Here is a 13172-nt window from a genome sequence, read left to right on the forward strand (position 1 = left end):
CTGACACCCACCCAAAAGCTGAGAGAGAAAAACCTGAGAGTTGTGAATAGGCCCAGTGAGCAGGAGCAAAGGTGAAGGAAGGGAAGGGCTGCGGACATGTTTGAAATGCATCCTTTATTTTTCATTTTTCATTAACAGATCCCAGCGGCACACCTAACTGGGAATAAGAGTGACTCTGAAACTGCCAATACGTATATGCAGCTGTCCATGAAAGATCCTGTTGTGAAACTACTTTACTGCACACCTGAGAAGGTGAGTCTGTTTTGGTCAGATTAATAAATTATGCCCCCCCCCCCCCAATGTCACTCAGGGAATGTTGCTGGAGTTTTTCCTTATTGCATCAACCTGACCACAAAATAGGAAATCTGTACGGACATCAGCTTAATTTTACCGATGGGATGGAGATATGGGGCGGGATTCACTGGCCTCCCAGCTGCGTTTTTCTCGGCAGCGGGAGGCAGCACGCCGTTCGCTGGTGGTGGGATTCTCTGTTCCTGGCGCTGTCAATGGGAATTCCCATTGAAGCCACCCCCACGCGGGACCAGAAAATCCCATCGGCAGCAAACGGCTGGAGAAGTCCGGCCATCATGTGTCGCACGCAGCTTTCTTTTTTGAACCATTTGTTTTTTCCCTTCCGGAACGCTTGACTATTGCCCCTGATATTTATCAGTTTTGTAAAAGTTCATCATAAGCCCTGATCGAATTCCCTTCGGAAATATGAGCTGAACGTCCATTGCTAATTATATCATGACTGAGCAAATTGGTTGTTTGTAACTGCGCACGATTACAGCAGGGCACTAGTGTAAAAACACACACAATGGGGCTGAGGAGAAGGAGACCCACCTCAGGGGAGCAATGCTACCACACACTGTGCACACAAGAAGAGTTGGAACTGTACGCTACAACATAGGCTAAAGACCTCCATTCTATAGTTTGTGGAAATATTGGGAGAGTTCTCTTAGTACCAAAAACACTGGCAGATTTGTCATTTCAACGTGGTTGACTCTTTAACTTTCCTCCAAAGTAGACCAGGCAGCCAGTCTTTGTTCCGAAAAAGATACAATAGTTCAAGAAGGTGTCCCACCACCATCTTCTCTGAACTGGAGATCGAAGTGATGCCCACATTTCCAGGATGAACTTTTAAACATTTCCCTAGGTCTAGTAACTTTGATTCTCTTTAATCCAGGTCAGCGCCAGTAACCGACTGATTGCAGCGCTGGTAAATCTGTACGAGAGGAAGCTTCTGGCTCGCTTTATTATCGATGAGGCTCACTGCGTCAGCCAGGTAACTTGCTTCATTATTTATATTTCTAGATTTCAGCCTTGGCTCAAAGTGGTGGCACTCTGAATTACAAGGTATCGGGTTCAAAGCTCACTCCTGAGACTTTGGTACATGGGCTATATGGATACTGCAGTGCAAGTACTAAAGGAGTGTCAAATATTACCAAGGGTTTTGGATGAAACTTTAAACTAAGCTCCCAGCTGCATTTTCAAGTAGATGAAAAAAGTGCCTTGAGAGACTTCAGAAAAGAGCAGGGGTGTTCTGGCAATACTAGCCTCTCAACCAACATAACTAATATAAATTACCTTCTTGTTTATCTCACTGCTATTTGTGGGATCTTGCTGTGCGACCACCCTTGAGCTGTGCAATACTCTGGTGTCATGAGGCATTATATGAATGCAGATTTTATTGTTTGTACACCAACGGGTGGGTGTGGGAGCATCACGTGTTGAATGGTAAGCTGTGGTATGAAATTAAGGCTCTCTCTATCCTATTTGCCGCTGATATGAGTGTTTGCCTTTGCTTCTAGCTCGTGTTTACAGACCGTGAGTGTGAGCACAGTGGTTAGCACTGTTGCTTCACAGCCCCAGGATCCCAGGTTCGATTCCCGGCTTTTGTCAATGTCTGTGCGGAGTCTGCACGTTCTCCCCATGTCTGCATGGGTTTCCTCTGGGCACACAGGTTTCCTCCCACAAGTCCCAAAAGACGTGCAGGTTAGGTGGATTGGCCATGATAAATTGCCCTTAGTGACCAAAAAAAGATTAGGAGGGGCTATTGGGTTGCAGGGATAGGGTGGAGGTGAGGGCTTAGGTGGGTCGGTGCAGACTCGATGGGCCGAATGGCCTCCTTCTGCACTGTATGTTCTATGTTCAAACAGGCGCTGGAATGTGGCAACTAGGGACTTTTTACAGTAACTTCATTGCAGTGTTAATGTAAGTCTACTTGTGACAATAAAGGTTACTTTAAAAAAAAAATGTTTATTCAACGTTTTTCCAACAAAAATTTTCAACCAATTAACCCCCCCCCCCCCCGGTAACAGAAAAGAAAAAGAGAAAAAACAGAACAAAACATAAACATATCAATCCAACATAATACAGAACTTGTACAATGGGTTCCTCCCGCACATATTGACTCTCCCATATGTTTATGTTTTTCCTTTTTCAAGTGCCCCTAGGAAACCCCCCTTCCCCGCCCACCCATATACACCCCCCCCCCCCCCCCCCCCCCCCCCGAAAGAGAGACCCCCCCCCCCCCCACCCTTCCCTCCCTGGGTTGCTGCATGACCACGTCTGCCTTCAGTCCCTTTAGGTGCGCGAACACTCGGGCCCTCTTAACCGGCCCATTCAGGCCCCTCACATTCCACGTTATCAGCCGGATTGGGGGACTCCCCCCACCCCCTGCCGACTAGCCATCTCCTTTTCTAGGCCAGTCCCGTGCCCGCACCTCCCGCACCCTCCAGTACCCCAGACGGGGGACACCCGCCCCGACCACCTCTTCTGTTTCCAGTTCCTCTTCAGCCAATGCAGCAGCAACCCTATTTCCCCCCCCCTCCGCCCGCTAGATCCATATCTAGCTCTTTTGCTCCCCCCATAACACTCCCGTAAGTCAGCTGACCCCGGCCTCCCCCGCCATCCCATTGAGCCCCCCCGTGTGGGAATCCGCCCTCCTCCTCCGCCCCAGCAATCAGTGTGCGCTCCTCCATCCCCCCCCCCCTCCGTCCTCCCCTAGCGCGGGAAAAAGCCCGCGCTTTCCTGAGCCAGCCCCGCCCCCTCTGGCGCAGCTCCTGTTGCGGCCTTATCCCAATTCCCCCATCCCCGGGCCTCCCCTCCCTCCAGCACCGGCGCCCACACTCTCTCACAGTCTCCCATCAGATCCCTTCCCCCATCCCCATCCATCACCCAACCCATGGAGCATTCCCTACGCATAGTTAAAACCCTGTATACAACCGACATCCCCCCCCCCCCCCCCCACCACCACAGTCCCTCAGTTTGAGTCCAACTTTTCAGTTTGTATAAAGGTCCAAGCCTCCTCAGGCGTTTCAAAGTAGTGGTGTCGATCCTGAAATGTGACCCACAATCGCGCTGGCTGCAGCATTCCGAATCTCACCCATTTCCAATGGAGCACCGCCTTGGCCCGATTAAAACCAGCTCTCTTCTTTGCCACCTCCGTACTCCAGTCCTGATAGATTCGGATCTCCGTATTCTCCCACCTGCTGCTCCGCTCTTTCTTGGCCCATCTCAAAACACACTCTACAATAAAGGTTATTAAAAATTAACCAAGCTTGTTACTATTTACAACCAATGCCCATGTTTCCGTCTCTCAATGCGGTTTCACTGATGAGGATTAGGGAGAGAAATGCTGGCTTGGCTCGTTCCACCCTCCTCATTCTATGGGCATTGAAGCTAATTGTGGCCCTTAGCTGAGAGCAGTTAATTCGGCACAGATTGGGAACTGGACCCAGAATGTGCTGCTTCAATGGTGGTGGCGAGCTTCCTGTTGTTTTTTCAAACAGACTCTAGTTCTGCAGTCATCAGGAGGAGTATGTTTTGAGTGGGTGGTTGCACTCGGCTGACAAACACCCTTGAGAATAGCAGAGAGCAATATCTTCTTCAATATTATACCTGCTGCTCAAAGTCATGATTCATCTTGTAAATTAGTACCAAATGAGCGTAGGCTGCGGTTTACGATGCATATCACAGCTCGCAGCGGCTTGTACAAACAAAGGATCTCCTCCTTTGAGATGCTTCCTATTAAGATCTCAGTGGTAGCAACAGTTGAAGATAATCCTGTATTGCAAAATGTCATTCTGTGCTGTGACTGTTCATATGGTGAGGTTTGACAGAAAAAGATAGCAGAGATATGGGACTTGTGGAGAAGAAAGTGGTTTGGTCTATCAGCAGGCGCAGAAAGATGGGGAGCCCTCGGTAATTAATCTCCCAACTGAAATAATCCATTTTAGTAGCCCCCCAGTTGGATACCCAGCCTGCTCCCTTTGCTGTAACAGGTCCAAAGGACTGCTCAATGTGGTTTTCTCACTCACTTTCATTCTCTCCCTTCACCCTTCCCAGCTGAGAGCTATTTCTTCTTTTATTATTTCCCTGCTACATTCCAGCAGCAAAGTATTTTGTCACCTTTCTCCCATCTTAAAATCAATCTTGTTAACTGTACTTTGTGCTTTGCTCTCTTTCTGCGACCTTGCTGTACATGAACAATACTTATAAGTGCATGATATGAAGCATGCTGTTGGCTGCAGCATTGCAGCTAATTTCCAACACCTGGGTGACACTGGAGGTCCCCGCAGGAAGTTGTGTTTTTTGTCAGCTCTTTGTGCTCATTCCTCACTTGCTGTCAGAAATTAACTCTTTCTGTTTCTATCCCTGTTCAGTGGGGCCACGATTTCCGTCCCGATTACAAGAAATTGAATGAGCTCCGGACCAAGTTTCCCTCGATCCCGATGATGGCTCTGACGGCCACAGCCACACCACGGGTCCAGAAAGATATCCTCAACCAGCTCAAGATGCTGAAACCTCAAGTGTATGTAACTTTGACTCTTGCGGGAGGGGCGGGGGTAGTTTAAATGAATAAACAGTTATTACAGGCGCCCCTCTGTGTACCTTGCAAAATGTATCGCATTTCAGCTGTCACACTCTTTAGATTTTTAAGAAAAGAAGAGAGCCAGTTATTTCCTGATGTTTCTTCTGACTGGGGAGGAGGCAGGGATTTAACAGCCACTGCCAATCTACGAACAAACCTCCCCAGCAATTGGACCCGTGGCCTTGGAGATGCTACTGTACACAGTTCCATCTTAGCAGCAGGATAATACCACCCTGTAGTACAATACTCCTGTCCTTCTAAACCATGATCTCCTGACACTCTGTGAGCAATAATAGAAACGTGTAGAAAATAGAATCAGGAGGAGCCCTTTTGAGCCTGCTCCACCATTCATTATGATTGTGGTTAATTATCAAGTTTAATACCCTGATCCTGCCTCCTCCTCCTTCCCCCACCCCTCCCCCATACCCCTTTAGCACCATCTAACTCCTTCTAGAAATTACACAGCGTTTTGGCTTCAACTACTTTCTGTGGTAGCGAATTCCACAGATTCTCCTCTCTCTGGGTGAAGAGATCTCTCCCCACCTCAGTCCTAAAAGGTTTACCCCTTATGCTCAAACTATGACCCCTAGTTCTGGACTCCCCCAACATCGGGAACATTATTTCTGACTATACCAATTCAAATCCTCTTAGAATTTTATACGTTACTCATTCGTGTGGTAGGCAGAATATCTGTTTGGCTTGACGGCAGCATTGTGTTAGTGGAGAATACCATTTGTGTTGTTACTGCTACTAGCAGCGTGAAATGGCTAGCTTCACCTGTTGCTCACATTCTTCAGACACCTTTCCAAAGTAATCTGAGGTGGACAGGACCAAAAGTGGCAGCCTTCAGCCCTCTCGGGAATCACAGAATTGTTGCAGTGCAGAAGGAGGCCATTCGGCCCACCCTGTCTGCACCAGCCCTCCAGTTGAGCATCATGACTTTGTGCCATTCCCCCCTTTCGCCTGTGTCCCTGCACGCTGTTTCTATTCAAGTAATCATCTACTGCTCTCTTGAATACCTCGATTGAACCTGCCTCCACCACACTTCCAGGCTGCATTCCAGACCCGGTCGACTTGTGTGAAAACGTTTTTCTCACATCGCATTTGCTTCCTTTGCAAATCACTTCAAATCTGTGCCCTCTTGTTCTCGACCCTTTTTCAAGCGGGAACAGTTTCTCCCCATCTACTCTGTCCAACCCCCTCTAGCTTTTGAGCATCAAATCTCCTCTCGCCCTTCTCTCCGAGGAGAGCAGTCCCAACCTCTCAATCTACCCTCACAACTGAAGTTTCTCATCCCTGGAACCGTTCCTATTACCACGTCTGCTTGTGCAATGTACAGCAGGCAATGAAATGATCAGGATAGCCATTATCCTGAAGAGTAGCTAGATGCAAGCTATTTCGACATCAGGCTTGCATGGCTCAGGTCCTATAAATAAAGTTGCCAATAAGGCCAATCTTATAGTAGGAATCCCAGTGCACAAATTGACCAACAGAATTAGGCCGCTTACCTGGTTCATTCCCCACAGAGTTGATCTGCCTATTCCCTGGTGCCTTCTCCATGGCATTGCCGCTGCCTGCCAGAGTCCACTTGCCAACCAATCAGTGCCCTTTTCTCATTCAGTATAAATTGTTGTGCGCTTTGCGATTTGGTATTCTTGCAAATCTGTCCTGATGTGTGCAAGACGAAAAACTTCAACAGCATGTGACAGGGAGAAGGCAGGAGAACGGGGATGAAAAACATATCAGCCATGATCAGATGGCGGAGCTCGAGCTCCTATGTCCCGTGTCTTTTTTTCAGCAACACTTATGGGCAGCACGGTAGCATAGTGATTAACACAATTGCTTCACAGCTCCAGGGTCCCAGGTTCGATTCCAGGCTTGGGCCACTGTCTGTGCGGAGTCTGCACGTTCTCCCCGTGTGTGCGTGGGTTTCCTCCGGGTGCTCTGGTTTCCTCCCACAGTCCAAAGATGTGCAGGTTAGGTGGATTGACCATGCGAAATTGCCCTTCGTGTCCAAAATTGCCCTTAGTGTTGGGAGGGGTAACTGGGTTATGGGGATAGGGTGGAGGTGTGTGGTTGGGAAGGGTGCTCTTTCATAGAGCCGGTGCAGACTCGATGGGCCGAATGGCCTCCTTCTGCACTGCAAATTCTATATACTTGTGTCTGTTATATTAATGTGATTTTCCTTAAAGTGAGGTTTATTCTTTTGACAAACATTAATGTGCATCAGTGATGGCATTCGTTCCTGTGACTTCAGCTACACGTCAGAACTTGAACACATGGTGCAGGCTAATACTGAGGGAGCACTGCACTGACTGAGTCTTTCAGTAGAGCTATTAAACCAAAATCTTGTCTGCCCTCGCAAGGGAATGTTAAAGGTCCAATGATAATATTTGAAGAGGAGAAGCAGTTTTCCCCATTGCTCTGGCCAATATTTATCCCTCAACCAATCCCACTAAAAACAGATTAAAACGTAATTTATCTTGCTCATTGTATACAAATTATCTGCAATTTTTACCAGCAGAAGTACACTAAAAATAATTAATTGAAGTGTTTCTGGACATCCAGCGGACCTGAATAGTGCCATTTAAATTCAGGCTGCTTCTTTTCACTTTGCCCCTGGTCTCCCTACTCTGCACGGTTTAGCAGTATAACCAGCCGCTAAGAAAACTGAAAGGTTAACCAAAGTAATATAAACCCTTCATTTTCCCCTCTCATTTTGATCAGAAAGTGCTCTACTTCTGCTCTGCATTTGCCACAATGAGGTTGGGAAGTGGGCTGGATAGGGAATTTTTCAATCTGCAGTATCCTTACAGTGCTGCAGATTCTGCACAGGTACCGAGAGATGGCTGTTGCTTTGTGTATGGTGTTCTAGTACTGACGTTTCATGCTGATATTCTGCAGGTTCACCATGAGCTTCAACAGGCACAATCTGAAGTACGAGGTCCTGCCAAAAAAGCCCAAGAAGATTGCTGAAGATTGCATCGAATGGATCCAGAGGAATTATCCACGTAAGCATCGACTTGGGTAGCTTGCTGCTGTGCCTGCGGCTACCTGTATAGAACCGATTTCTGTACAGAACCCAATGAATCTTGACAACTAGAGCTAAATATTTATATGGGCTACATGACTCACTGATGTATTTTGGGCTTCAATGGCCCCATGAATCTAACAGATCATCACTGGAGCTTGTGACTGGTCACTTCTCAAGAGAGAGGGAAGTGGTAGCTTGTATAAAGAAACTGGGAACCTGCCAACCTTTGTGCAGGTAACTATCCCCATGGAAAATTGGAAAAAAACAGGAACATCCCCATGTTTGCCCATCTGTTTGTTGGTATTTAAATAATTAACTAGTTATTCACCAAATTACTGCCTGTAGGATCTGGCTGTAAACAAAATATTTTACTGAATGAAATAGTGATACTTTAAAAGTAATTCACTCTGTGTACAGTTAGTTTGCTTTCTTGCATGCTCGCTCTCTTCTGTGCTCCCTCTTTGTGGAACATTATATTGTGGGCGGCACGGTAGCACAGTGGTTAGCACTGTTGCTTCACAGCTCCAGGGTCCCAGGTTTGATTCCCGGCTTGGGTCACTGTCTGTGCGGAGTCTGCACATCCTCCCCGTGTCTGCGTGGGTTTCCTCCGGGTGCTCCGGTTTCCTCCCACAGTCCAAAGATGTGCGGGTTAGGTGGATTGACCATGATAAATTGCCCTTGGTGTCCAAAATTGCCCTTAGTGTTGGGTGGGGTTACTGGGTTATGGGAGTTAGGTGGGTTACTGGGTTATGGGGATAGGGTGGAGGTGTGGACCTTGGGTAGGATGCTTCTTCCAAGAGCCGGTGCAGACTCAATGGGCCGAATGGCCTCCTTCTGCACTGTAAATTCTATGTAATCTATGTAAAAAACATTCAATGATTCTATGAACTTTGACACCCTTGAATTTACACCAAAGTAGATGGTTTTGCTTTGATCATTGAAATGAAAGTCAGTAGCAATGTAGGCCAGAATTTTACTTTGGGCAGCTGTACACCTCACCTGAATGTACGTGAAATGTCGAGCGCACATCCTGACATCATCATACATTTGCGCAATATTTTGGTCGGCTCCCCTGCCAACAATCGAGCAGACAATTTAGCTCATGAAGGGGTCAATAGGATGCAATTTCTCGTGGCCTGTGCTTTTACGGTTATCAGGCGGGCTGATTAGCCTGACGGTCATTACGCTTTAGCGTTTCAGGGCAGGTTGAACTGTCCGGACCGAAATAAAATTTAAAAAGGTGTCTGGGGGCTGAGGTTTGTGTTTGAAAATCCTGCCCATAGTTTTTCCATCACAATTTATTTTTGGCAGGTCAGCAGCTCCCTGAGACAGCTCTGCAGCAGCCGTCCTGTTTCCCGGAGGGAGCACATCAGAAGCACCAGCCCGTAGCTTCTCTTTTCTCAGCACCTTCCCTCCCCGGCAGCGCTGAGCCTTGCCCAGTGTTGTGTTTTTCACACTGGCCATGCATTCAGTGACTAGCCAGTGTGAAATCGTGGCAGCTGGAAGTGTGTTTTGTACTTGCTTCCTGACCCACTGAGTGTACCCCAACGCCTGATGGATGAAACGTTCAGGCCAGAGTGTGAGTCACATGGTGCCTGCTGTTATGGAAGCTATACCATTTCACTTGGATTACAGGTTTGTAAGAAAGAACGTTTTATTGAATTGAGCAGAGGGATGTGTTTTCAGTCAATAACAAAATGATGAACCAATTGAGTTTCCCATCATTGACGGCTGTGAGTTCCTTTGAAGCACAGTCATTGTTGTGATTTAAGAAAGCTTGTCTCCATTCTGTTCTTCCCTTCCCGTGTACTGCAGTGTGTCGACATTGATGCCCAGTGGACAATCACAAAGCTCGGTGGGGGCTTTATTTTCTCGGGTACCAAGTTTTCATAACTCAAACCTGAGTTACGATGTTTCCTAGAGTTACCAGCCCTGCCTGGATGCACTCCGGAGGTTTCATCGTATTACCACCACCTGTCTCAACCCACCCTTCCCCAGATTCCTGCCATTGGTCACCTGTCATAACCATCCTTGTGATGCCCTCCACCCATATACCCTCCACCGGTCACTACCAGCCCATCTTCATGGAGCCCTGCCTTCCCAAACTAGTAGGAAAACAGACTGCTTGTTATCTGATTGGATGACCCTAGACTTAGTCAAGCAGCCTTTTCGCCAATCTCCAATATTATTATAAATAGTAAATGGTTTTGAACCACAATTCTTTTGATTAATAGCGCCATGACGTTTCTCCTGGGTATCTATGCAGCAGTGTCCTGGAGATTAAAGCGATTCTGGAGACTCCAGGCCAATGCTGGAGGTCGGCAATGCTAAATGGCAGCTTAAGGTAGAAACTGGCTAGTCCCGATGTGCACAGGAAGGTTGTATAAATACACATGGTAACCTTCCTGTGGTGACAGGAAGATTATCATCAAACGTTCAGTGACATTCCCACAAAGAGCCTTGGCTTCTTAATCAAATATTTAGGTTTAAGATTGGTGTCCGCGATTGATCTTCAAATTCTGGAGACTCTGGGTCAGATCCTGTGGGATTCTCAACCCTAACATTATCAAATAATTGATTCCTGATTTACCTCCGCTCTCTTTCTTCCTTTAGTCTTGATAGTGCTTAGCACACTAAGGAGCATTGTCCTTTAAATGTAATAATTTCATGCAGCTCTCACTCCCTTATTTGTACCGTTAACAGGTGACTCCGGCATTATATACTGTCTGTCTCGGCATGAATGTGACACGGTGTCTAAAACACTGAAGAGAAGTGGCATTGCCGCATTGGCCTATCATGCTGGCCTGCAGGACTCTGACAGGGATCTGGTACAAAACAAATGGATTAACCAAGATGGCTGCCAGGTTAGAAGCCTTAAAGTCCAGGGCATGATTATCTTCCTTTCTCGGTGGGATTGGTTCTTCACGCACCGACTAAAGAACAATCTACAGCCTACTCCCTCAGCCAGTGACGCTGTTCAGAATCATAAAATGGTTGCAGTACAGAAGGAGGCCCTTCAGCCCATTGAGTCTCTGCAAGAGCAACTCACCTGGTTCCACTCCCCCGACCGTTTCCCCGTAGTCCTGCCAATGTTTCTCTCCAGATCTAATTCCCTTTTGAAAGTCACAATGGAATCTGCCCCATCTCACTCTCAAGCAGTGCATTCCAGGTCCTAACCACTCACTGAGTAAAAATATTTCCCCTCATGTTGCCATTGGTCCTTTTGCCAATCACCTTAAATCAGTGTCTCTGATTCTCAATCCTTCCATCGTTGGGTACAACCTCTGTCTACACTGCCCAGACCGCTCATGATTTTGAAAAGCCTCTATCAAATCTTCTCTTTAACTTCATAGAATGATACAGCACCAAAGGAGGCCATTCTGCCTTTTGATTCCATGCCAGCTCTTTTGAAAGATCTATCCAATTAATTCCAGTCCCCTGCGAGCTTTTGTTTCCAATTCCCCTTTCGAACGTTATTACTGAATCTGTTTCCACTGCCCACTCAGGCAGTACATTCTAGATCATCATAACTTGCTGTGTAAAAATAATTCTCCCCATCTCCTCTCTGGTTCTTTTGGCAATTACCTCAAAGCTGTGACCTTTGGTTATTGATCCTTCAGCCAAGAAACAGTTTGTCCTCATTTACTCCATTAAAACCCTTCATGGTTCTAAAGACCGCCAGTATTTTAAGAAGCAAGTTAATCTTGTGCGCTATTTTTTCTGCAGAGGCCTTTGACACCTGGTGTAAATCCTGCCCCAACCTAATTTGCTGTTAGTAGTTTGGCAAATAAGCTTAATAATATGTAAAAGGGAGGTGATGATTTGTGTGGTACAGGAGGGTGGTGATGGGGGAAATTGAAGACTGTCAGAATGAACGACTCCGTGGTTTTATAAGCTCACCTTTGACCTGTGTGTTGCCACCAGGTGATTTGTGCCACCATTGCCTTTGGTATGGGGATTGATAAGCCAGATGTTCGCTATGTGATCCACGCCACTCTACCCAAGTCCATGGAAGGATACTACCAGGAGTCGGGACGTGCAGGGAGGGACGGAGAAACATCCCATTGTATTCTTTTCTACAGTTACAGTGATGTGACCAGGATCAGACGCCTTATCCAAAGTGAGTGAGGAGTCAGCGGGAATGGTGCCCGAGAGGATTGTGGAATTAAAATTGGTCCAGTGTTGTGCTGGGATTCACGAGTCTGCCTGGAAATTAATTACCGCAACTGGGGGAAAAATACCACTTTGAATCTCCTTTCGTTGTATCTTTATACAAGTGTGACAAAACTGTCTCCTCGCGACTCCTAATGCGAGCTGGCGATAGACAGTTGTGCCACATTGCGCTCCTGCACTGGCACAGTGCTTCAAGCCCCTGGTTCAGCACTGACTCACACAGACATGCTGAGCCCAGCTTCAAATATGGGTCTGTATGGGGTTGGTTGATCTGATCCGGAACGCGGGTGGGAACACTCCAGTTGGCACAAAGTGCCCCCCCCCCCTCCTTTCCAGGGTACGTAGCAGCAATCTTGCTTTAATTACTTTTGGAAGTCCTGAGGTTTTGAAAGCTCTAATATAAATACCAATTCTTCCTCCTTTCTGTTTGTGGGGATAAGATATAAATGTAGGGAAGTCTTCTAACAAACATGCAGAACAATGGTGAGACTACACCTCCAGTACTGTGTATGGTTTTGGTCTCCTTATTCAAGGAGGGTTTTACTTGCATTGGAGTCACTTCGGCAAAGGTTCACTCATTTGATTTCCTGGGGTGAAGGAGTTTGTCTGATGAGGAAAGGTTGAGCTGGTTGGCACATACTTATTGGAGTTTAGAAGAATGAGGGATGCTCTGAATTGAACATCTAAGATTCTCAGGAGGCTTGACGGGGAAATGCTGAGAGGATGTTCCCCCTCAAGAGGGGAATCTAGAACAAGAGGACATAGTTTCAAAATGAGGGTCACCCATTTAAGACGAGATGAGGATATCTTTTTCGTTACTCTTTGGAATTTTCTATCCCAGAAAGCAGGGGGAGCTGTGAGCTGTGTCATTGAATATATTCAAAGCTGAGTTAGACAGATTTTTGATCTCCAAGGGAGTTTTGTTGGTTATTGGGGTGGTGAGGTGTGTGGCAGACATGAGAGTGGACTTGAGGCTGCAATCAGATCAGTTGTGATCATTTTGAATAGCAGAGCAGGCTCAAATGGTCCCTTATTTATGCTCCTATGTTTCTTATGGGCATGAGGTTTTTAAAAAAAAAATTGTTCATG

At 46.8% G+C, this 13172-nt stretch overlaps 1 protein-coding gene across 2 annotated transcripts in view; it reads left to right on the plus strand.

Moving 5' to 3' along the window:
- Nucleotides 1-13172, plus strand: part of LOC140387377 (recQ-like DNA helicase BLM) — a 63387-nt gene that overhangs the window by 26101 nt on the left and 24114 nt on the right. For both annotated transcript variants that reach the window (XM_072470380.1, XM_072470381.1), the window contains exons 10-15: nt 139-252; nt 1187-1285; nt 4668-4816; nt 7781-7887; nt 10614-10774; nt 11835-12030. In XM_072470380.1, the coding sequence (XP_072326481.1) occupies nt 139-252; nt 1187-1285; nt 4668-4816; nt 7781-7887; nt 10614-10774; nt 11835-12030 (826 nt within the window). The remainder of the gene's footprint in view (nt 1-138; nt 253-1186; nt 1286-4667; nt 4817-7780; nt 7888-10613; nt 10775-11834; nt 12031-13172) is intronic.

This window comes from Scyliorhinus torazame, chromosome 12 (assembly GCF_047496885.1).
Source record: "Scyliorhinus torazame isolate Kashiwa2021f chromosome 12, sScyTor2.1, whole genome shotgun sequence".
In the NCBI taxonomy this organism is placed as follows: domain Eukaryota; kingdom Metazoa; phylum Chordata; class Chondrichthyes; order Carcharhiniformes; family Scyliorhinidae; genus Scyliorhinus; species Scyliorhinus torazame.